Source organism: Tenrec ecaudatus, chromosome 1 (genome assembly GCF_050624435.1).
Source record: "Tenrec ecaudatus isolate mTenEca1 chromosome 1, mTenEca1.hap1, whole genome shotgun sequence".
Taxonomy (NCBI): domain Eukaryota; kingdom Metazoa; phylum Chordata; class Mammalia; order Afrosoricida; family Tenrecidae; genus Tenrec; species Tenrec ecaudatus.
In genome coordinates, this window is record NC_134530.1 from 249,416,551 (window position 1) to 249,439,530 (window position 22,980).

The 22,980-nt window shown below is 40.2% G+C and overlaps 1 protein-coding gene across 1 annotated transcript in view; it reads right to left on the reverse strand.

The window, feature by feature from the left end:
- Positions 1 to 705: 705 nt before the first annotated feature.
- The window catches only part of PLD5 (phospholipase D family member 5), a 456,985-nt gene continuing 434,710 nt past the window's right edge, over positions 706 to 22,980 (reverse strand). Inside the window, exons 9-10 of the mRNA XM_075540593.1 lie at positions 13,795 to 13,909; positions 706 to 953 (exon numbers count right to left, since the gene is read on the reverse strand). Coding sequence (XP_075396708.1) covers positions 706 to 953; positions 13,795 to 13,909 — 363 coding nt within the window. The remainder of the gene's footprint in view (positions 954 to 13,794; positions 13,910 to 22,980) is intronic.

Consider the following 22,980-nt stretch of genomic DNA (forward strand, 5'->3'; position numbering starts at 1 on the left):
AGTATAGTTGGAGGGAAAGTATAGTTGGAATATGGAAGATGATAATTTTCATTTTCTATTCATTCTGGGCAACTTGTACATTTTCAAAATATATGATCATACTTGAAACTAATGATTAGGTGAAGCTAGAGGCTCTATATAAAAAGGACATTTTGTGACAAGTGAAATGATATTAGTAAAATCTGAACAAGGAGGCCAAAGGGTATTTTTAAGTAGTTCTGAAAGCTGGCATGAGATGTAAGCTTTTCATGCTAAGACTGGAGAGGTCATGGAGGTGGTTTACAAGGATAAACACTTGCTTTTACAAGTTTCCTCCCCAAGGCAAAGTCCTCACTGATTCCAAGTTAGCAGTTCTTGGTCTGGTGTTAAAGAGCTTACCTCCGGCTAAGCTTCCTAAAAATTGACTAGGTGGATCAGCAGGAAAAGTTTTCAAACTAGAAAGGACGAGGAATCAAAGTTTTAAAATCAGTATGCAAACATGAGAACTACCTTCTAAGCTGAAAGGATATTGCCAAAGTTAACAATATAAAAGTCTTAAGTTTAGTGTACACGGTGCTAAGATATTGTTAGATGTTACAGGTACATCCGAGAACACTGAAAATAAGTGTGCTTTTTCCCCAAGAAAAGGGCATAGTAAATTGTTTTTCTCTGTTCAAATCCTTTCTACATGGAAATATGAAATCCGGAGCTGTCGCGTCAGGGCATTCAAGGCTCCCTCCTGCTGGCATCGTGTGTGGCAGTTTTGTTGGAGGGGGGCTTGAGTTTGAACAGGCTTGAGCAGTTGGGCTGTTTGGTTGGCTGTAAGGTTCTGGCATAAGGTGAATACCAATCCCTTTCAAAGACATCTTTCAGTTGCTTAATGATGCTCCTGTCGCTGCTCACATCTACTTGGTTGATAACAAGGCCTGTGCCGGCATTCTGGGTAAAGTCATTCCCTACCCAATCAAAATTTCCTGAAAACAAACAAAAGAAACCACGGTGAAGAGTTCATAGCCACTGGGGAATATTCCCAAAATAATGACATGCAGAGCAGATTTTATTTTTTTTAAAATGACAAAAGAAGCAACCGGGAATACTGACAGGGAGACCAAATTGTGTTGACAGCTCAGGAAAAAAAATCCCAAGCAGCTTTACATATGGCACATTAATATTTGCATATTATTTTGGCATTTTCTGCAGTTTTGTTCAACTTGAAACCCCAAACAAGGCATCTGCTGTTGCTTTTCGTAAATGTTATTTCTTATTGACACTCACACAATGCACTAAATAGAGCAACATTTAAAATATATAGGAATACACGTTAAAATCCTGTGAACAATTACTACCTTCTCAAAGCGACAACCTCTAATCCCTATGCACAAATGAAGGATTCTCATAATAAAGCTCAGAAGCATCTGCATCAAAGAGAGAGCTGAAGTCAGAACAGGATCACCACCTGTTCAACTGAACACACAAAGCTTTCCTTTTTGGATTCAAAATCATTCTTCATCCGGGGCTCAGACCCTTGACCAGAACTCTGGTCAGTGACTCTAAGGGCAGATTTCCAGGTATAACTTTTGGGGTCTGCCTCATGATGGCTCCATAAGAGCCCCATATTCAAGGAGTTCCCCCCCCCCCATTGTCATTGTGCTTTTTTATTTGCGTTTTGATGACTTTTCTAAAATAGTTTTATTGACATGTCATATACTTCTATAGTTCAGTCATATTAGAAGTGTTGTACAAGTATGCTTGACACAATGGATGGATGTATGGATTGTGATAAGAGCTGTACGAGCCCCCAATAAAATGATTTAAAAGAATAACTGTACAACCATCACTGTAATCAGTTGTAGAAGATTTTCTTCCTTCTTGTACTCATTGTTATTTGTTCCTCATTTCCCTTCAACCTCCCCTCCCATGCTTCCAATAAATCATGAATCCAGTCACTATTTCTATAGAATTACCTATCCTGGATTTCATATGTTGGAAAACATATTTTAAAAACCAGCAAACCAACCATCCAACCAATCATCCAACAAACAAACAAACAAACAAACAAACCCAACAGCAATAATAAAATTAACCAGAGAAAAACCCCAATCAAAAAGAAATATTAAAAAACAGAATACATTTTAAAAGTGGGTCAAAAAGGAAATAAAAATATAAGGTGTTACATTTTAAACTACTAGTTCTACAATAATCCACTTTTCATTACACTCCACATGATAGTAAAGTTATTTACATCCTTGTTCCATGGCCAGATGGACCATGGAATTCACTGGAGCCTTAATCCACATGCATTATACCCTTTGCTTAAATTTTTTTTTTTTTAAATTTGAAGCAACCTTCATATGGGTCAAAAGGGAGACCAAATGATAAGGTATTTCAATTTTACCCAACTCAACCAAACCAATCTCACTGCCATTGAATCAATGCCAACTCCCTCACAGTGATCCTACAGGACAGGGTAGAACTGTCCCTGTGAGTTTCCCAAACTGTAACTCTTTATGGGAGAAGAAAGCCTCATCTTTCTCTTAAAGAGTGGCTAGTGGTTTGAACTGCTAACTTCGAGGTTAATAGGTCAATGTGTAACCACTACCCCACAAGAGCGTCACCAGAGCTTCTTCAATGTGACTACACCTGCCATAACTGAGTTTACAGTGAATGTTCTCTGTCTGATAGCAAGGCTATTCAAACCCTTAGACTGTGGCCAAGGGTGGGGTTTTAATGAAAGGCTAAGCTAATCTCAGGATCCACGCTCATCTATTAGTTTGTCAAACTGCAGTAGCGTTTAGAGCTTTATGATGCTAGAATCTATGACCAGTAGGTCAAATATCAGCTGGGTTATCCACGATGGCCAGATTTCACCAAAGCTTTCAGACAAAGACAGATTAGGAAGAAAGGCCAGGTGATCTACTTAAAAAATTTAGCCAATGAAAATCCGAGGATTCGCAAGAGAATATTATCTGACATAAGGCTGGAAAATGAGAGCCCTAGGATATAAGACACTCAAAGCACACAGTGGCCACAATGCACTCGAGCATCTCTGCAATTATAAAGGTGATACGGATCAGGCAACATTCTGTTCTATTGCACACGGAGCTATCATGAGTTGGAGTTCACTTCATGAGGACTGACAACAACCAAACCCCAGCATGCTCACTGCCAATCTGATTTTGGTAACCCAAGAGGGATTCAGCAAGAGGAAAAAAGGATTCTCTTCAGGAAAGTGGAGTTCTGTTTATTTCTTTGATCTTTGTTCTTTATTCAACACGCATTTCTTGGTGCCTACTATGACCAAGTGCCTTATCAGAAATTAAAAATATAAAGTTGACACAAGCTTTCCCTGACTTTAAGATGTCAAGCCGGGGAACATGATAATTATAAAGGCACATGTATGAGACAGTAGAAGAGAGGTATGTATACCAGGCCACGAGAGAATGAAGGGGTTTCTAACTATGACTACATGTGTCAGAAAAGGCGTGTTAGGGATTCGTAGGAATTAATTAGGGAAAGAGAGAGCCACACTCCCAAGACAGGAAGACATATTTGTTAACAAGATAAGGTTAGTCCATTGGAGAATGAAGGGAGAAGCTAGGGGTATGGTGGAAAGGTAAGTGATGTAAAAGACAAACTTTCGTGTATTAAATACCTACTAGGAACAAATCAGTGCATTTAGTTTTCTCTATTTATTACATTGTGTATTCACCCCCACTTCATGGCTGAGGAGAGTGAGGCAAAGACAGGCGAATACATTTTGCCCAAGTCAACATGGCCAATAAATGGTGAAACCAAAGTCTGACAGATACTCCAATCTGACAACACCAACAAGGTTGGCAGACTGAGTTACAAGTGACCACCAACCCAGGTCTGGTCTCAGCTCTCAGTTGCTCCCTTCTTTGGTTAAGAGCTGGTTCCAATGTTTTGAGAACGATGAGGGCAGTGAATGTACAAATGTGCTTTACACAATGGATGGATGTATGGATTGTGATAACAGTTGTATGAGCCCCCAATAAAATGATTTTAAAAAAAGAGCTGGTTCCATAAAGAATTCTATAAAAGTAGAGTTTGCCCTTCCATCGTGTCAAGCCTCCCTGCAGGACAATTTTTTGAATGATCTATGATACCATACAATAAAACTATTCTCATTGAAAGAGATTTCTTCATAGTCAGTTCCTGGGTGGAATATACGGTTAGCTCACCCACTAGCCCAAAGTTTGGCAGCTGTAAACCTGCTTGCGGGTGTCACAGAAGACAGACCTTGTGACCTGCTTCCAAAGGTCACAGCTTTGAAAACTGCACACATGGAGTTGCCATGAGTCCTCATCAGCTGGACAGCTACCAACAAGACCGAGATGACCGACAGACTGCGTTACAAATGACTACCACCCCAGGTTGGTGTATGCTCTAGCTGCTCTCTTCACTGGTTAAGAGCCAGTTCCAGGAAGTTTTCTTGAAGTGTAGAGTCTGACCTTACATTGTGTCAAGCCTCCATGCAGGAAAACTGGTTGAATAAAATATTGAAGTCCGGGGCATCCTTGACCCAACACCCCATGGATAAAGCTCCTGAGAAAGGGTACCTCAATAGCGAAACAAAAGGGGCCCCCTTATAGCTTTTGCCCATTGGTCTGTCCTTGCCCTCTGGAATGCCCACACATGTAAAACCCCCTTTTATACATGGCACCACATGGAGTATTGGAAGGCAGTTCCATTGCCCCTCATTTTACTTTTTAAGGTATTCATCAGGGCCTGAGAACAGCAGGTCCTAAATCAAGTGTTACCTGCACAGTGAAAGCTCTTTCACATTTATATAACCCCACAATCATGTTGTCAAAAAATGATACATCTTTAGGACAATCTGTTTTTTCCCCCAAAACTATTTTATTGGGAGTTAACACAGATATTATATTGTTCCATAGTCAAATCAAATAAAGCAATATTGTACAATTGCTACCACAATCAGTTTTAAAACATTCCCTTCTCTCTTGAACTCCTTGACATCAGCTCCCTTTTACCCCATCCTCCACTGTACCCCCATCCTCCAATGTACACCCGGCAGGTTTATCAATCCTGGGTTTCATATACTGAAAAACAGAAAAACACAACAAAAATTCAAGAGGGTCATCCCCAATGATGAAACACATCTGAGATGGACCCCAATATGAACAACAACAACAACAACAACAACAACAACAATAAACCCCATGGAAAATGCTGAAAACCACCCCAGGCCCAACGTGAGTCAGAGGGGTCATCAACTGATAGGGTTTTAACTGTGCAAGTCAGGTTCTCATTTTTATCTCTTACAGTCATCTCTCCACTGTACTCTGTTTGGTAACCAGTTTCTTCCCATCCCTCTACTATGAATAGAGGAAAACCACCAGAGACTTATTTCCTGTGTAGACCTCACAACCATAGCCTTCTACAAACCAGAATCTTACTATTCAGGATCTGATACTATTCTGTCCTTTGGCTTCAGATTATATGATTTACAACTCTTTGGTCACTGATGTTGGTGTGCTTCTTCCACGAGGACTTAGATGGCTGCTTGTTTGCAAATAAGCCTTTAAGACCCCGGATGCTATTTTTTTTAAAGATAATCGAAGACTTTTTATTAGAAATTAACAAAGTTGAAATGGAACATGTGGATTTAATACTGCTTTAAAAAATCATTTTATTAGGGGCACTTATAACTCATCACAATCCATACATACTTCAATTGTGTAAAGCACATTTGTACATTCATTGCCCTCATCATTCTCAAACTATTTGTTGTCCAGATGCTATTTTATCTGACAGTTGGGCACCATTTAGTTTCTTCACCACACTTTTCTATAGCACCTATATCTTCTGGGTTCCTTTCCTGAGGGTGAATATTGAGCAGGACCATGATGTAAGAACTAATTGTTCTTAAATTGGAGCTAGGATTTAGTGAGAGCCCAAACCCAATTCCTGGATCTATAGTTTTTTGCTTTGTTTTTAAATCTGCCATTGGCTCCTTTAGGAGACCCCCCTTGTTAATTTATGGTAGAGAGTCTTATCAATCATCCCGCTGGGGCATAAAGATTTTCCATTAATATTGTCACTGATTATCCCCTGTTACTATTTTTTTTAAAGCACAGTTGATACAGGAATATTGGGCAAACATAGGCTAGCTTCATATCATAATACCTGAATTATTCACTTGTACGGAAATAATCCTTTTATGTTTAGGCCAATCTTATTGTTACACTTTAATAGAATATCCTTCAAATAGTTCATAATAATGTGTCAGGAGCCTCTGTACAAAAATCTAGTTTGTGCAAGGGAACAATAAGTGATCTAAAATTGATGGCAAGGAGGGAGTAGGAGGCCTGGTAAGGCTTGATCAAGAACAATGTAACCGAGAGGAATTACTGAAACCTGAATGAAGGCTGAACATAACAGTGAGACAAGAGGAAAGTAAAAGGAAAGAACTAGGAGGCAAAGGGCATTTATAGAGGTCTAAATACAGGCATGTACATATATTTATATATAATGATAAGGAAATATATCTATGTGCCTATATTTACATGTTAAGTATTAAGGTATCAGATGGACATTGGGCCTCTTCTAAAGTACTCCCTCAATGCCAGAATACTTTGTTCTAATAACCTGGAATTCCATGATGCTCACCTTCCCAACATGATCGATGAAGACAAAATGGGTACATAAGCAGATGTGGTGAAGAAAGCTGATGGTGCCTGCCTATCAAAAGATATAGCATCTGGGGTCTTAAAAGCTTGAAGATAAGCAGTCAATTAGCTGAGAAGCAACAAAGCCCAACATGGAAGAAGCACACCAGCCTGTGTGATCGTCAGGTGTTGATGGAATCAGGCATCAAAGATCCAGAACAAAAATTCATATCAATGTGAATGAGGGGGGGTGCAGAGTGGAGAACCAAAACCCATCTATAGACAATTGGACATCCCCTAACAGAAGGGTCACAAGAAAGAGACAAGCCAATCAGGGTGCAGTATAGCACCGATAAAACATACAACTTACCTCTGCTCTTATTGCTTCCTCCACCTACTATCATGACCCCAATTCTACCTTATAAATCCAGCTAGCTAGAACAGAGCATGTACATCTGTATAGATAAGAGGTGGAAACACAGGGAATCCAGGAAAGATAAACCCCTCATGACCAATATTGAGAGTAGCCATACCAGGAGGGTAAGGGAAAGGTGGGGGGAGAAAGAGGAACCAATCACAATGATGTAGCTATAACTCCCTCCCAGGAGGATGGACAACAGAAAAGTGAAAGGAGACATCAGTCAGTGTAAGACATGAAAAAATAACAATGTACAAATGATCAATGTCCTACATACCTATCAGTCTGTTGTAATGCGGTGGCTTGCATGTTGCTATGATATTGGAAGCTGTGGCAACAGTGTTTAAAATCCCAGCAGGCTCACTCATGATGCACAAGCTTCAGTGGAGCTTCGAGACTAAGATAGACTAGGAAGAGAGTCTTGGTGATCTATTTCTCAAAATTAATCAGTGAACACCTTGTCTATCTCAGCAGAATGTTGTCCCTGTATAGATGTGTCATCAGGAAAGGTCAATCATTTGAAAAGAACATCCTGTTTCATAGATAACAACCAAGATAAGGAAAACCTTCAATGAGCCAACTGGATTCAACAATGGGCTCAAACATGCCACGGATCTTGAAGATGGTATTATGTGCCCATGTATCTGAACGAACTGGATAATGATCAACAAAAATGAATTATAGCTGTTCTCAGATTTAATATGTCCACAGAGGAATTCCTACACCATTGTTAAATTTTATCCCTAATGCTTTGACTAAACATCAAAATCACATATATACTTCAGCATTTTTCTAAGCAGGATGCAGTTTCATTTAGCTCATTTGAGATTGCCACGTTAGCTTCCAAAATGCCCTTTGAAGCTCACATTCTTGGAGAACGGTAGCATCACCCTCAATAACAGGAAAATGAGTGAGGTAGTTAGTTTATTGTGCCAAGCTGGCCAATAAACACATGTGGGGTTAATTGAAGGGTGGAGGGATAAATGGCTCAGTGAGCTTCGCCTTTCTAGTTCTCAGGTCTCTTGCTTTCTGATGGTTGGACCAGGGTGTAGCTGCCTTAGCCAGTTCCCTGGTTTAGCTGGCAAGGCTCACTTCCTGCAAGACATCCCTGAGAAGAAGTCACATGAACCTACCCCAATGCACCCTGGGTGCTGGAGCAGCCGTGTGGAGACCTCTGCCAGCGCTGAGATGCTTACACGTGCACTGAGTTGGCTTTCCTTCTGCAGTCGGCATCATTGTGTGTGTTTTGTGAGATGGAGGAGGACTTTGTGGATTGGTGTAGGACATATAGATTAATGGGTTAATGTTGGACTTGTGGGCTTGGGCAGCACTGGGCTGGGATGTTTTCTTGATGTGCACTTAACCTTTACACAAAACTCTCTCTTATACATGAATTTCTGTGGATTTGCTTCTCTATAGTACCCAGACTAAAACAGTGAGGGTTTTACATAAGCTCAATTTAGAAAGGCATAAGTTAGGTTTTTTTTTATGCCTATAAAGTGACCTATTAACCTAAAAGCTCCTAGCAATTTCAATAGCAATAAAAACACAAAAATAAAGATCATCCAACCATCACCATTATTCAACTATCAAAATTATATAATGAAGACCCACCTACATAATCTTCATGAATAACACCAACCTGTTCACCACTAAAAGTGTTGCTATTAACCCAACATGCCTTGTCAGACTGCAAATAATTCAAACAATCTTTGAGATAGGTTTGCGAGACTGGACTTAGCCACACTATACAATACTCAAAAATAAAGAGATGATGCTAGCTTGAAAAATGTCCTGTAAGACTTGTGAAAACTCCGCGGAGCTCTAATTTCATGGACAATTTTTCTTAATTCTGCCTTCTCAGCAAGTGTGAGTGGTGACTTAAGAAATTTCCAGAACCTGCTGGTGATTATTTACATTATCGAGGACTTTTCTCATTTGATGCTCTGCAAATCATTTTATAGTAGAAATATGTTTCACTCTAGGCAAATAAAGTTTTGCTAAAATATTATTTGTAAAATGAACTCATTTAAAAATGTGTTTTGTAGGTTAAATAAATGTTTACTAAGAATCTAGATATATAAAAAATGGTGTTAGGAGATTTTCATACGTTATCTTCATAAGTACTCGTACCACTACCAGGGCATCATGTTTGGTAAAGTAGAGGGTCAATGAAAAAGAGGAACCCCTCCCCCCCACCAAGAGATGGGCTGACACACTGGTGGCAACAATGGACTCAAACATGAAAGCAATTTACTTGTGAGGGTAACGCAGGACCAGGCAGTGTTCTGTTGTACAAGGGTCACTATGAGTTAGAACTGACTCACTGGTACTGGGAAAGGAGAAGGAGGAGGAGGAGAAGGCGAAGGAGGAAAAGGAGAAAGAGAAGTAGAGGTAGAAGAAGCAGAAGCAGAAGAAGGGGACAACAATGATCACCACCATCACTAGCACTACCAGATCAGACTTCTCCAGCTCTACAGGAGAAAGATGAGGCTTTCTACCCCCATACAGAGTTACAGTTTCAGAAACGCACGGGAAAATTTGACTCTGTCCTACAGGCTTGCTATGAGTCAGAATCAGAATCAACTTGCTGGTAGTGAGTTTGGTTGTTAGAGACAGTGGCTCTGGGAGAATATGTGCCCTTCTCTTTCTAAGTGTTAGTGCTTTCTAAGTTAGACTTGTCTGACTCCAAAATATTTTTGAATTCCCCAAAGAACATTAAATATATATGTCATTGTCAAATGTATGCAAAACACCATACTTTAAACCCCACATGTAAACTATTTACATTTGAGCCCCTCAGTCCTACTGAGTATAGAATCTGCTCCATCCATTGGTTTTTCAATAATGGAGCCAAAAATTTTGTCTGTATTAAACAACCTTGAAACTTGTTATTGTTCTTTATAACGTACTGTAAAAACTCATTTCATTTTGGGCTCGTATAACTCTTATCACAATCCATCCATCCATTGTGTTACACATTTATACATTTGTTGCCAGCATCATTCTCAAAACATTTGCTTTCTACTGGAGCCCTTGGTATCACCTCTTCATTTCTCCCTTATGCTTCCCTCATGAACACTTGATAATTTATAAATTATTATTATTTTTCATGTCTTACACTGATTGATGATGTCTCCCTTCACCCACTTTTCTGCTGTCCATCCCCCTGGGAGGGGATAAAATGTAGATCATTGTGATTGGTTTCCCCTTTCTCCCCCACCAGCCCCTTACCCTCTTTTTATTGCTTCTCTCAATATTGGTAATGAGGGGTGTATCTGTCCTGGATTCCCTGTGTTTTCAGCTCTGATCTGTACCCATGTACATGTTCTGGTCTAGCCTGAAATGTAAGTTAGAATTGGGGTCATGACAGTCGGGGAGAGGAAGCATTACTAGAAGAAAGAACAAGAAGAAAGTTGTATGTTTCATTGGTGCTATACTGCACCTTGACTGGCTCGTCTCTTCCTTGTGACCCTTCTGTAAGGGGATGTCCAATTGTCTACAGATGGGCTTTGAGTCTCCACTCTGCACCCCCCTCATTCACATTGATATGATTTTTTGTTCTGGATCTTTGATGCCTGATACCTGATTCCATCGACACCTGATGATCACACATGCTGGTGTGCTTCTTCCATGTTGGGCTTTGTTGCTTCTCAGCTAATTGGCTGCTTATTTTCAAGCTTTTTTTTTAATTAAAAAATGTTTTTAATCTTCAAGCTTTTAAGACCCCAGATGCTATATCTTTTGATAGGCAGGCACCATCAGCTTTCTTCACCACATTTGCTTATGCACCCATTTTGTCTTCATCGATTGTGTTGGGAAGCTGAGCATCATGGAATGCCAGGTTATTAGAACAAAGTATTCTGGCATTGAGGGAGTACTTTAGAAGAGGCCCAATGTCCATCTGATACCTTAATATGTAACCTATAAATATATGTACATATACTTATTTCTCTATCATTATATATAAATATATGTACACATGTACATGCCTGTATTTAGACCTCTATAAATTCCCTTTGCCTCCAAGTTCTTTCCTCTATTTCATTTTACTTTCCTCTTGTCTCACTATCATGTATAGCTTTCATTCAGGTTTCATTAATTCCTCTCAGTTACATTGCCCTTGATCAAGCCCTACCAGACCTCCTACTCCCTCCTTGCCATCAATTCTAGATCATTTGTTGTTCCCTGTCCCTGGGTTTGTTAACATCCACTTCCTTTGCCCCACCCCCCACTCTCCTGTGTCTGTCCCCCCACCCCCACCCCGCTCCAACCATCAGTCCTATTATTTTCTCCCCTGGATTTTTAATCCACCTATCTTAACTAGATAGACATGCAGAGGCAATAATAAGCACAAAAACAAGGCAGAGCAAAAGAAAATAAAAGAAAACAACAACCAAAAACTGCCACACAAAAAATCCTATGAATAGTTCCAGGTCTATTTGTTGTCCTTTAGGAGTGTTTCCCAGCTGAGTCTGATGGGGTGCCATACTCTGGCCCCAAAGTCTATTTTTTAGTATTCCCCAGGGACTTCATTGCTTTGCTCCCCTTGTTGCTCTACTGCACCCCTTAGCATATAGCGTGCTTAAAGAGACGTTGACTGTTCTACTCTCTTTACGGTCATGAACCCAAACAACCACATCTTGTGTCATTGAGAAGGACAATAGGAATAAAACACTCTATCTTCCATAACAACTGGAGTGATATGCAATAAAAATATCACTACTCTGACATACTGAGGTGATGCCACACTATTGAAAATGGAAAAAGACAGAACATCTTCACACCACATCAGAAGTAAACCCCCCTCCACATGGCCAAGGGCATTATGTGCGACTTGTATTTGAGAGCTGGATGGGTGAGGAATATGGATACCCTGGATTCCAAACCTTGTTCCTTTATCACTATGTTTGCATATTTATTTATTTGTTCACTTACAAAAGTTTAATTGACTTTTAATTAACATATTACAAACTTCAATAGTTCAATCATATTTAAAAAGTTGTATAATTGTATCACCATCAATTTTAGAACATTGTCTTTTGTACTCATTGTTATAACTCCCCATTTCTCTCTAACCTCCCCTGCCATGCCCTCAAGAAACCATTAATTCAGTTACTGTCTCTTTGCTTATCCTTCATTTCATATACAGAAACATATACACAGAAACATACACAGATACACAAATCCTCTCGTATGTTTACATATTTAAATCACGTATGTCTTTAGACCAAGTTTCCTCATTTCTAAACTGCAGCCAATAAAAACTGTTCTCCTTTTGCAACCAAGCAAGATAAAGAGAACCAAGAAAGATAAACTACTCTACAAACTTAAAAGCACCCTAAAAATGAGAGGACATATATTTTTACTTACTCACTGAATTGTGGAACACTGATACCAGTTCCCTACTTCTACATTGTAAACACATGTTTCGCTTTTCTGCTTTGACTTCCACTTAAACAGCACAACCATACTTCCATTTTCAGATTTATGCTCTTTCTTTTGATAGACAACAATTTCCACTCATTGGTCATACCTGAGAAGGGATTACTTTGGACCCAACTAGGTCAGGGGAAATTAGAGTAGTTTTCTATGGATTAGTAAACCATGCTACCAGTGTTTTTGATTTCTGTATCTGGGGATTTTATTACCTTAGTGATAATATTTAAGATTCATTGGATATTATCTCTATGCCATAATACACTGGTAGAATTCGTGGCTTCCGTGTTGGAGATCTGAGTCTGATCGCAGTCAGCGCACTTCGCGCACAACCGCCATCTGTCAATGAGGCTTGCCTGAAGAGCAGCTTCCAGCAGAGCCCCCAGGCTCCAGGGATTAGGAATATAAACTAGGAAACCCGCACAGATAACAACCGGTTGATACACACCTGGTCATGGGATGGCCAGGACTGCCAGCATGCTGTTCTGTGGTTTACAGAGGAGTCAAGAGTTAGGGGCCAACTCGAAGGACAGCAGCTCACCAGAATCTGTGTGTCTGGTGCTTTAATTGTACAAGGGGCTTTGTAGACACTATCCTATTTAAATTTCACTCCGTGAAGTAGGAACTGTTATTAGCCCCAGTTTACAGAGGACAGGACCTAAGGTTTAAAAATAGCTTAAGTATATCAGACAAAGGTAAATGTAGAAAACGGCAGTGGTGGGATCATTGGCTAGAATAACAGTGGTTCTCAACCTTCCTCATGCTGCGACCCTTTCATACAGTTCCTCATGTGTGGTGACCCCCCCCCACCATAAAATGATTTTTGTTGCTACTTCATCACTGTCATTTTGCTACTGTTATGAATTGGGCAACTCCTGTGAAGGGGTCGTTCGACCCCCTAAGGGTCGTGACCCACAGGTTGAGAACTGCTGGCTTAGATGATGACAGAGTTGTCACTGAACCACACTATGGTAAGTCTTGCATTACTCACGCTAGGAGTCTGGCCTGGGGAAAAGGGCAAAGAGCAGGGTCAGTTCCACTGCCAGAGCTCACCTGGAACCATTCAACTCTACCTGTAAAATGAGGCCAATGGGCCCAACTTTCTGCGAAACATTGATCTAAATACATCTTATTTGAAATCCTAGCATAGAAGTCGGGCGATCGAGGAAATGGTTGGTGGGAGAGCTCTCTGCCCTCCAGCTCCTGGTTCCTGACCCCAGGCTCTCCCCAACTCATCAGCAGTGACATAGCTTCCCTGCTCGTGGTGTGGATTTTCAAAGAGCCTTACCGAAGCGCAACACCTACCAATGTAAGCCGCTCCATCAGTCACCATGTACTTGTTGCGATTTAATTTAGGAAAGGTGTTATTCTTTTGTTCTTTTGAGGCACAGGCGTTCTCTCTTTCCAGATCAAAAAATTTCTGTAAGACAAAGGAAAACAGAGCAGGTGAACAGCCAGCCTTCTTGCTCTTGTTCAAAAGCACCAAAGAAGGTCTGATCTAAAGATCAGCAATAGACCCCTTACTGGGTTGTTAAAACTTCCATATAGATGAAGCTAAAAGGAGCATGCTCAACTAGGTCTGTAATTGACCCTTTTATGCTAAAACATGCACACAAAATTCATTCTTTCAAGAGGGTGAAGGCCAGAAGGTTGTTTAATTCTAATTGTTTTATTCATCAGGAAGCGTTGGCATTTGAAGTCCGTCTCAGGGTGTTCTCTGTAGAGCATACCAAAAACTGAATAAATATTCTTATGTGTGACATACATTATAAAAAGCAGCAGGCCCAGATTAATGACTAGCTGATTAATCTTGGGATTTGTAAAGGTCAAAGTAGATTTATCCAAGGGAATAAATATGTTCCTTCTAAACACCTAGGTCTATAGGCTCTTTTAATAGGCAGCTTAATATATATTTTTAAAAAAGCAGCTTCAACCCAGAATCCCATTTCAACTTCATTGTGTCCCCAAAAGCAATATTCCAGTTCATCCATGCTCGGTTCTGGAGCAGGCACGGCTGGGCTTATGTCTCAGAAGTCCATTGAATTTGCTAATGGCTTAAATGAGGTTTGTGCAAACAGTTAACGACAAGGCTGTAAATCTAAAGGCTGGAGTTTGAGTTCACCAGGAGGTGCCTTAAATGAAAGATCTTGATTTATTTCCCAAAATTCAGCTGTTGAGAGCTCTAGGGAGCATAGTTCTACTCTGAAACACAGGGGCTGCTTTAAGTTGAAGCTCACCCTATGGCAACTGTGTTATTATTTACGTATTTACTAATTTTAACTTTTCATCATCAGATGGGTGAAAATGTACAATGCAGAGCAGTTTACGTACATCTCTAGGCTACCTGGATTTTAGATTTTGTCTTTTCCAGGTGTACGCATTCTTCAAACACTATAACAACATTGTGTGACTTGGAAATCCCTCGAAAGGAACTGGGTTTTACCTTAAACACACTTGTTGCATGTTAAGGAACTGACTTACTCCTTTGAACTTAAAGCAGAAATAAAGAAAAGCAGAGGGCTGATATCCCAAGGTCATAGATTTGGAAGTCAGTGGAATATGTTCACATCTCTTGCTTTTGAGGTTGCTCAACAGTTGTCAACTTCACATTACCATACATTTGCCATGTTCATACTTTCTTTGCTTTTTGGGACATCTTGGTCCTGCCAGCATAGTTTTGCCTTAGTGGATGAGCATCACCGAAAATTTTGCCTTGTGTATAACCCTCACTGCTTTCTTAAACAGAACTTTAAAGTTTTTGACCCATATAAGTGAACATCCCATGTATTTTCGTACTTTAAATTCTATACCATTTCCTAGATTAATGATGATTAGAATTACCAAATGTTTACTTAAATTATTTCCTAACAAGCTAATAATGCTGCCACTGTAGTGGACCAGGGAGATATATATATATATGTATATATATAGAGCTATATATAGTATATACAGCTAAATATCTATATATCCATATAGATATTTAGCTATATGAATAGATTTTGAACTCGCACTTTATTTTAAGCCCTAATCACTTAGTTCTGATGACGTGGCCCTGCTCAGTACAGATACTCAATGAAGCGATCATTAAAGATATGATGCTACAGCAAAGTGTGGTGAAGAAGTCAGATGGTGCCTGGCTATCAGAAAGAACGGTATATGGGGTTTGTCTTAAAGCAAACAGTCATCTAAGTGAGGTGTCAGCTAAGTCCACTAAGAAGCACACCAGCTCATGTGATCTATGGATTGCAAATAATAAAATCCAAGATCAAAGGTGGGTATTGTATTAGAACTTAATTTTGGACACCAAATTTGCAGAAGGCTATGGAGGACAGTGAAAGCCCTAAATCTTTTTGCAAAATCCCCATGTGGATTAAGCTTCCGTCGATTTCCCTCAGACCACTGACTTGGGATGTGGACAGTCTTGCCCTCAGTGCATTTGAAAGTGGATTCCGCAGATATGGTTAAGCTAGAATTGAACATATTATTACGTGTTTTCCCTCTTGACACATTTAAACATTTTCTGTTTATTACCTTCTGCTTTCTCTTGGATTGAGGTTTCTCTTTGTTTTATTTTCGTTGGTCTGATTTCCTTTATATGAAATCCAGGAGAGGTAAATCTATGAAGTCAGTAACTAGGTTATTAGTCCCACAGGGCCATGGCATGGGAGCTTGGAGAGTAATGAGGAACTAATAACAGTGGGCAGAAAAATGAAGAAAATGTTCTAAAATTGATTGTGGTAATGGTTTCACAACTTTTTAATATATTGAAGCCACTGAATCATATGATATGTTAATATGTCAATAAAACTGTTAAAAAGTTTAATGTACATGTGTCACGTCATTGATTTCAATCTCCCCAATGTAACTTCACTTATTCCACAATATCCTTGTGGTTCCCATTCCCATCCCTCTTTCTTTCATACCTCATATGAACTTGTTGCTTGGGTAAATGCTGCCCTTTGATTTTAAATGCTTGATTATGATAAGGAGTATATATCCCTCTGGCGCTGTTCTCCTCATAGACTTGTCTACTGGTTGGCTGAAAATTGAGCCATGTGGGAGAGTAAGGTCCAGACCTGAAGGGCGATTAATGGCCATAGTCTCAGAGGTTCCGCCAGTCCCTATCTGACCAGAAAGATCGGCATTTTTCAATAATGATTTTGCTTTGTTTCACATTTTTCTACCCCTTTATTTAGGATCTTCTTCTGTGATTCTTTTCAGAGAACATGGCAGTGGGAGCTGGGCACTACCTAGTTCTTCTGGACCCAGGATTGCGGTGACTGTATTTGTATGGTCCTCTAGTCTACTGGGCTAATGGTTTCTGTGTCTTTTGATTTTCATCAATTTCTTTCCTCCAGATGGGGAAAGACCAATAATTGCACTTTAGATTATTATGCACAAACTTAAGATCCAATTGCGATTCACCGAAGGAGGATATTGTCTTTGAGTACCATATCATGCCAATTGACCTCAGTGCCCACCAAGACAATGATCCTGAGCTCCCAGGTACAGTGACTCATTCCCTGAAGGTGTTTGGTTATGCCAAAGAAATTGTCATAAGTTTAACTGTTGTCAAATGCCTTTTCTGTGTCTCTCGATATTATCATGTGGTTCTTATCCTTTTTCATGGCAATGTGGCTAATAGTGCTGACGGCCTTTCGTATCCCTACATCCCTGGAATGAATCCCACTTGGCCATGGTGGATTATTCATTTGATATATTTTTGTATTCTATGGCCAATATTTTGTTAAGGACTGTTGCATCGATGTTCATTAGAGATATTGGTCTGTAGTTTTCAATTTTGTGGGATCCTTGCTCGCTTTAGGTATCAGAACTTTGCCTGTTGTATACTCCACTGACTTGATGGAAAAATCATCGACAACAGCACACTCCATCACATTCATGTATATATCTGCAGCAAAGGAATACATATTTATAATCTCTGCCCAAACTATATATGAGTATATTCCTGGACATATTTCCACTCTCCCTCCAACTTTCAGGGAATGAGCCTCCCAGGCTTATCCATGCTATAAGATGCTTCAAAGATTCATCATTTTTTAACATTGTGTAGTACTCCATTGTCAGTAGGTGCCATAGTTTAGCAATTCTTTCATTAATGAGCATATAGGTTGTTTTAATCTTTTCCTGGTTGTAAATAGGGCTGGGATGAACATACGCCTTCACATATCCTTTTTTGTTTGGCTCTTATTTCTCTAGGTTATATACCAAAAATAGATGCCTTGCTGGTTCACATATCATTTCTCTTGACTGGTATTTACTTTATTTACATTCAGTATCATCATCTTTATGAATTTGTTGTCATTTCGCTGTGGGCTTTTGTGTGTGTGTTGTTGCTGGTTTCTTTGTTCACATAATATTCTGTGCTTTAAATTGGTTTGTGAGTTTGCTTGTCATTTGCTTCATTGCTGTTGTTGTAATGGTTATTAATCTTTATGATTTTCTTCCTTTTTCTTCTGATGAGAAAATGTATTGATTTTCTTTGAGGTTACCATGTAGCTTACTAATTTCTTCACAAGTTTAACACAGTCTGTTCTTTCTTGAAATGGATTCGAACAACTGTCTATGTGAAGTTCTGTAACTATGCTATTTAGTACTTCTTTTTACTTTGTAATTGTCCTTGTGCATAAGTTGAAAACTCTTGTTCCTTATTTTTAGCCGTGTAGCTTTCTTTTACTTAGGATAAATCTAAAAGACGCTGACTTCTGAGTAGTAGTGTCATATATATCAATCTCAGGCTGTTGTCTACAACTGCTGGGTCTCTGCTGGAAGAGCTTCCCTTTAGTATTTCTTGTAAGAGTGGTTGGGGGTGTTGCAAATTTTTTTCATAACTCTTTTCACGAAAATGTCCTAATTTTTGCTATGTTTTTTGAGACACAATTTTGCTGGTTATGTGACTCTTGGTTGGCATTTTTCCAGAATTTTATATATGATATCCCATTGCTTTCTTGGCTGAAAGGCTTCAGCTGAGAAATCAAGCCTAGTCTAATTGGTTCCCTTTGATAGGAAACATTTTATTTTCTCCCTAAGCTGCTTTCAGGATTTTTTTCTTTCGTTTGGTTTTAGTAACTTTGATTAAATGTCATGGGAATTTTCTTTTAGGAGCCTATCCTGCTTGAGATTCATTCAACTTTTTGAAGGCACATCTTTCTTTAAAAAAATCATTTTATTGGGGGCTCGTACAACTCTTATCACAACCTATACATCCAACCATTGTGTCCAGCACATTTGTACATTTGTTGCCATCATCAGTCTCAAAACATTTGTTTTCTACTTGAGTCCTTGGTATCAGCTCCTCATTTTTCCTACTGCCTCCCACCTCCCTTCCTCATGAACCCTTTATAATTTATAAACTATTATTTTTTCTTGTCTTACACTGTCTGATATCTCCCTTCACCCACTTTTCTGTTGTCCATCCCCCAGGGAGGGGGTTATATGTAGATCATTGTGATCAATTTCTCCTTTCTACCATGACCTTCCCCTACCCCTCCTGGTATCGCTGTTCTCATTATTGGTCCTGAGGGGTTTATCTGTCCTGGATTCCTTGTGTTTCACGCACTGATCAGTACCAGTGTTCACCCTCTAGTCTAGCTAGCTGGATTTGTAAGGTAAAATTGGGTCATGATAGTAGGTGGGAAGAAGCAATAAGAAATAGAGGAAAGTTGTATGTTTCATTACTGCTATACTGTACCCGGACTGGCTCATCTTCTCCCCATGACCCTTCTGTAAGGGGATGTCCACTTGCCTACAGATGGGCTGAGGGTTCCCGCTTCGTACTCCCCCCCATTCACAATGATATGATTTTTTGTTCTTTGATGCCTGATACCTGATCCTGTTGACACCTCGTGATCGCACAGGCTGGTGTGCTTCTTCCATGTGGGCTTTGTTGCTTCTGAGCTAGATGGCTGCTTGTTTATCTTCAAGGAAAGTGCATCTTTCATAATATTAGGAAAGTTTGCTTCCCAAACTCTTTGATTACATCTTTCTTTCTTTTTATGGTCTCTTCCTGTTCTGGAATTCTGTCCACAAGTTATTTCTCTTGATAGTGTCCCACATAGTTCAAAGACTTACTTTGCTTTTTATTCATTCTTTTTTCTCTCATTCTGCTAGAAGATTAGTACTGGGAGATTTGTCTACAATCTTATTACTTTGCTCTTCCAATCATTAAATTCTACTCCTTTGCCCTTTCAATGTATCCTCTATTTCCAAAATTTTATTATTAACCCTTAGGATTTATATGTGTGACATTTATGTAGTTTATGAGTTTTCCTTTGTCAGTTTGTCCAATAGATGGGACCACAGGTGGTACAGATATGGCTGGGCCATGTGGACATGAATGCTATTTCCCACTGTGGGACAAGGAAAAAACAAAACAATAGGCAAAACAAACAAACAAACAAACAGAAAAAACCCCAGAACAAAACAATCAAGAAGAAAACCAAGAAGGAGGAAACAAGCAAGCAACAACAGCAATAATTAACAACTAAAAAGAAAAAAGTAAGGACAATAAGGCAGTGGGGAGATGGGAAAGAAGAGAAGAGAGTAAAGGAAAAACCAAGAGAAAAATAAAAGAGAACAGAAACCAAGAAGAGGAGAAACAGAAGAAAATCGAGGAAAAGGATAACAGAAAGAAAGAAAAGACAAAGGAAGCGGAATTTAAAAAGGGGGGAGGTGAATACTGGGATGGTGGGGGCAGGCTCCGAGAGGAGAAAAGTGTGGGAAGCAGGGAGCTGGGTTCAGTGTGGGTTGCTCTCCCCTTCTACCATCAAGGCCACAGGAAGGAAAAGGTGAGAGGCTATGGCACCCAGTCAGAGACAGAGCTCCTGCTGGGCGAGAGATTATCTGGGGTCAGGGCATTCACTCTGGACGGATTTCTTTTGGTCCCCAAAGGAAGGTGATGGTATGGCAGCTGGCTCTAGAGAAAGTTCCTGCTGCCCATGGGTGGCCTGTGGCAGGCAGGCATCTCAAATTCTGCATTCTGCTAGCCTAATGAGCTGGAGGCGCTCATGAACCTTTAGACCTGGAGGTGGTGTGCTCCTGGAGCTGGATCCATGAGGGTATGCCTCTTGTGCAGGGTTGGGTGGGTGAGAGTGGGGCTGACCATGCCTCTGGTCATCAGAGGGCTGTGGGGAACAAGGGGAGACTTGCACCCTTCTGGTCACCAGCAGAATGTGTGTTACCGATTCTGCTGTCCTGGGAGAGAACTGAATTAGCAGGTTGCTGTTTGGACCTAGTGCTGCCTGCAAACATTCAAAATGGCCACACTCTGCCAGGCTACCTGGAAATGTCTCCGTTTTTCTGCCTCCTTTTGTACAACCTCTTCTCCTAGTCTACATTCAATCTACTTCTCTACCTTTCCTCAGAAGCTCAGGGTTTCACCTGCAGGGCCTGTTTCACTTAACTTCTCATGTCTTCGTTGTAGAGGGCTGACAGACTAGTGTGTCTGACTGATCTGACCACGTGGATGAGGTTTAAAGGGCAATGGACCTGACACAAAGTTCCCAGAGCTGAGGGGCTCATTCGAATATGGTTAACATTTTCAGAAGCGCATGGAAACTTTCTGGAATGTCTAATAGCTATGGAATCATATTTGTTTGAAAGAACTAAGAGGCAGAGAGAAAAAGGAAATGAATGCTTACAGATGGAATGAAATCCGTTATAATTTTCAAATTTGGTTTTTGAAAATGATGAGATTGAGATTCTTCTCCCGCTCAGTAGTGGGATGAGGTGTTAAGTTAGGTGATCACTAAGGTTCCTTTCGGCCATGAAAATTCTATTCTGATTTTTCAGGAGTCCTTGATACCTGTGGGCCTGGCACCACCTTTTATTCCCCAAGGGGGTCAAGATGATTATCTGAAATCCTGTGCAGGGTGTTCTCAGAAAATTGTTGTAAGGAAGTTATTTTCAATTTATCTTACTTCTCCTGTTGAAACAATGTCGTCTACACCACATATCCTCAGGAAACCTATGTCTTAAGAACTGTTCCTCAATGCCTAGTAAATCAAGCCTATTTGCTCTTTGATTTTGGAACAAACCATGTCCTGACATTGTCCTGTCACTGGCCTGCAGTCCTAGCTCTCAGGATACATACTCTGGAGCCCCATCACTGATAGTCTCTCTGCGAGAAAGCTTGCCACTAACTTATTAATATTGTAAGCCCTGTTCTATAGCTAAACCCTATATAAACATCTGTGTAATTATTGTACCACGGACTCTGATTTTCTTCAAGTTGTTATTTAAATCCTTAATAAAGCTTTCTATTTTACCATGAAACAGCATTTAATATTTTTTGCTACATTACATAACATGTCCAATATTTTGACTAATTCCACTTGAGGATGATATTATTATTAAATCAGTATGAATTTGAAAAGAAAAATATGTACATCCTAATGAAAGGACCAAGGTGTGCCTAACCTACGCCATGGCATTTCACTCACTTCATAGGTGCGTGATCAGGAACACGAGAGAAAAATGGATGTCTCTGAACTATGGCATTGGTGAAAAATACTTACAATGCCACAGACTGCCAGAACAAACAAACCATCTTGGAAGAAATTCAGCCAGAATGCCCTTAAAAGCAAGGATGGTGAGACTTCATCTCCCACACTTCAGGCATGTTGTCAGGAGAGATAAGTCAGGACCCCAGGCTTGGTCAAGGGGACGGTCAGAGAAAGAGAGATGTACTTGACGAGATGTACTGACAGTGGCTGCAAAACTGGGCTCACATAGAGGGAAGATTTTGAGGAGTATGCAGGATTAAGAAGTCTTTTATTCTGCTCTGCTGTACCGACTTGATGACACTGAACAACGGCAGCAGTCAAAGTCAAGTGTAGAATGACAGGCTGAGGTTTGGGGGAAAATTCCTGTACTGGAAATAAAAAATGGCCTCAAAGTGGGGTGACAGCTTTACCTGGGAAGTGGAAATGACAATAGAAATCACGTAATTCACTGACATGACTGCAAACAAAGGCATTTCCAAAGTGACTTCTTAATTTATGAAAAGCACCCCCCCCATAAAATCCAGTTAACCAGGACAGCCGTGTTAGTTGCATAGCCTTTCCCCTGAGGCCTCTGGAGGATCAAACCGTCCATCAGTGCCGGCCCTGCTCATCCCAGTGAGGACAGAGAGCTCCTGCAAGTCACCCAGGCTTCTCACATTCGTGGTGCTTTAGAGGCTCCGAAGATAAGCTACGCCAGGGCCCCATAGCCTCCTGTTCTGGTAGAACTTATTGTTCTTCTGGGTTCTAGCTCTCGTGGCCAAGCTTTCATCCAAGTAGGCTTGTCTTGGTGCTTAGAAACGAAATGGCCTGGCCTAACTGAAATCTGTTTTTGGAATGACCAGCTGTAGGCTGTTAATGTTTGGTTCAGTCAAGTAATGTGACCATCTGTGTTTAAAAAGACAAAGCAGTGACCCACATAGAGACATGAATATAAACTCTTGTAAGGACAATGATAAAGGAAAATGAA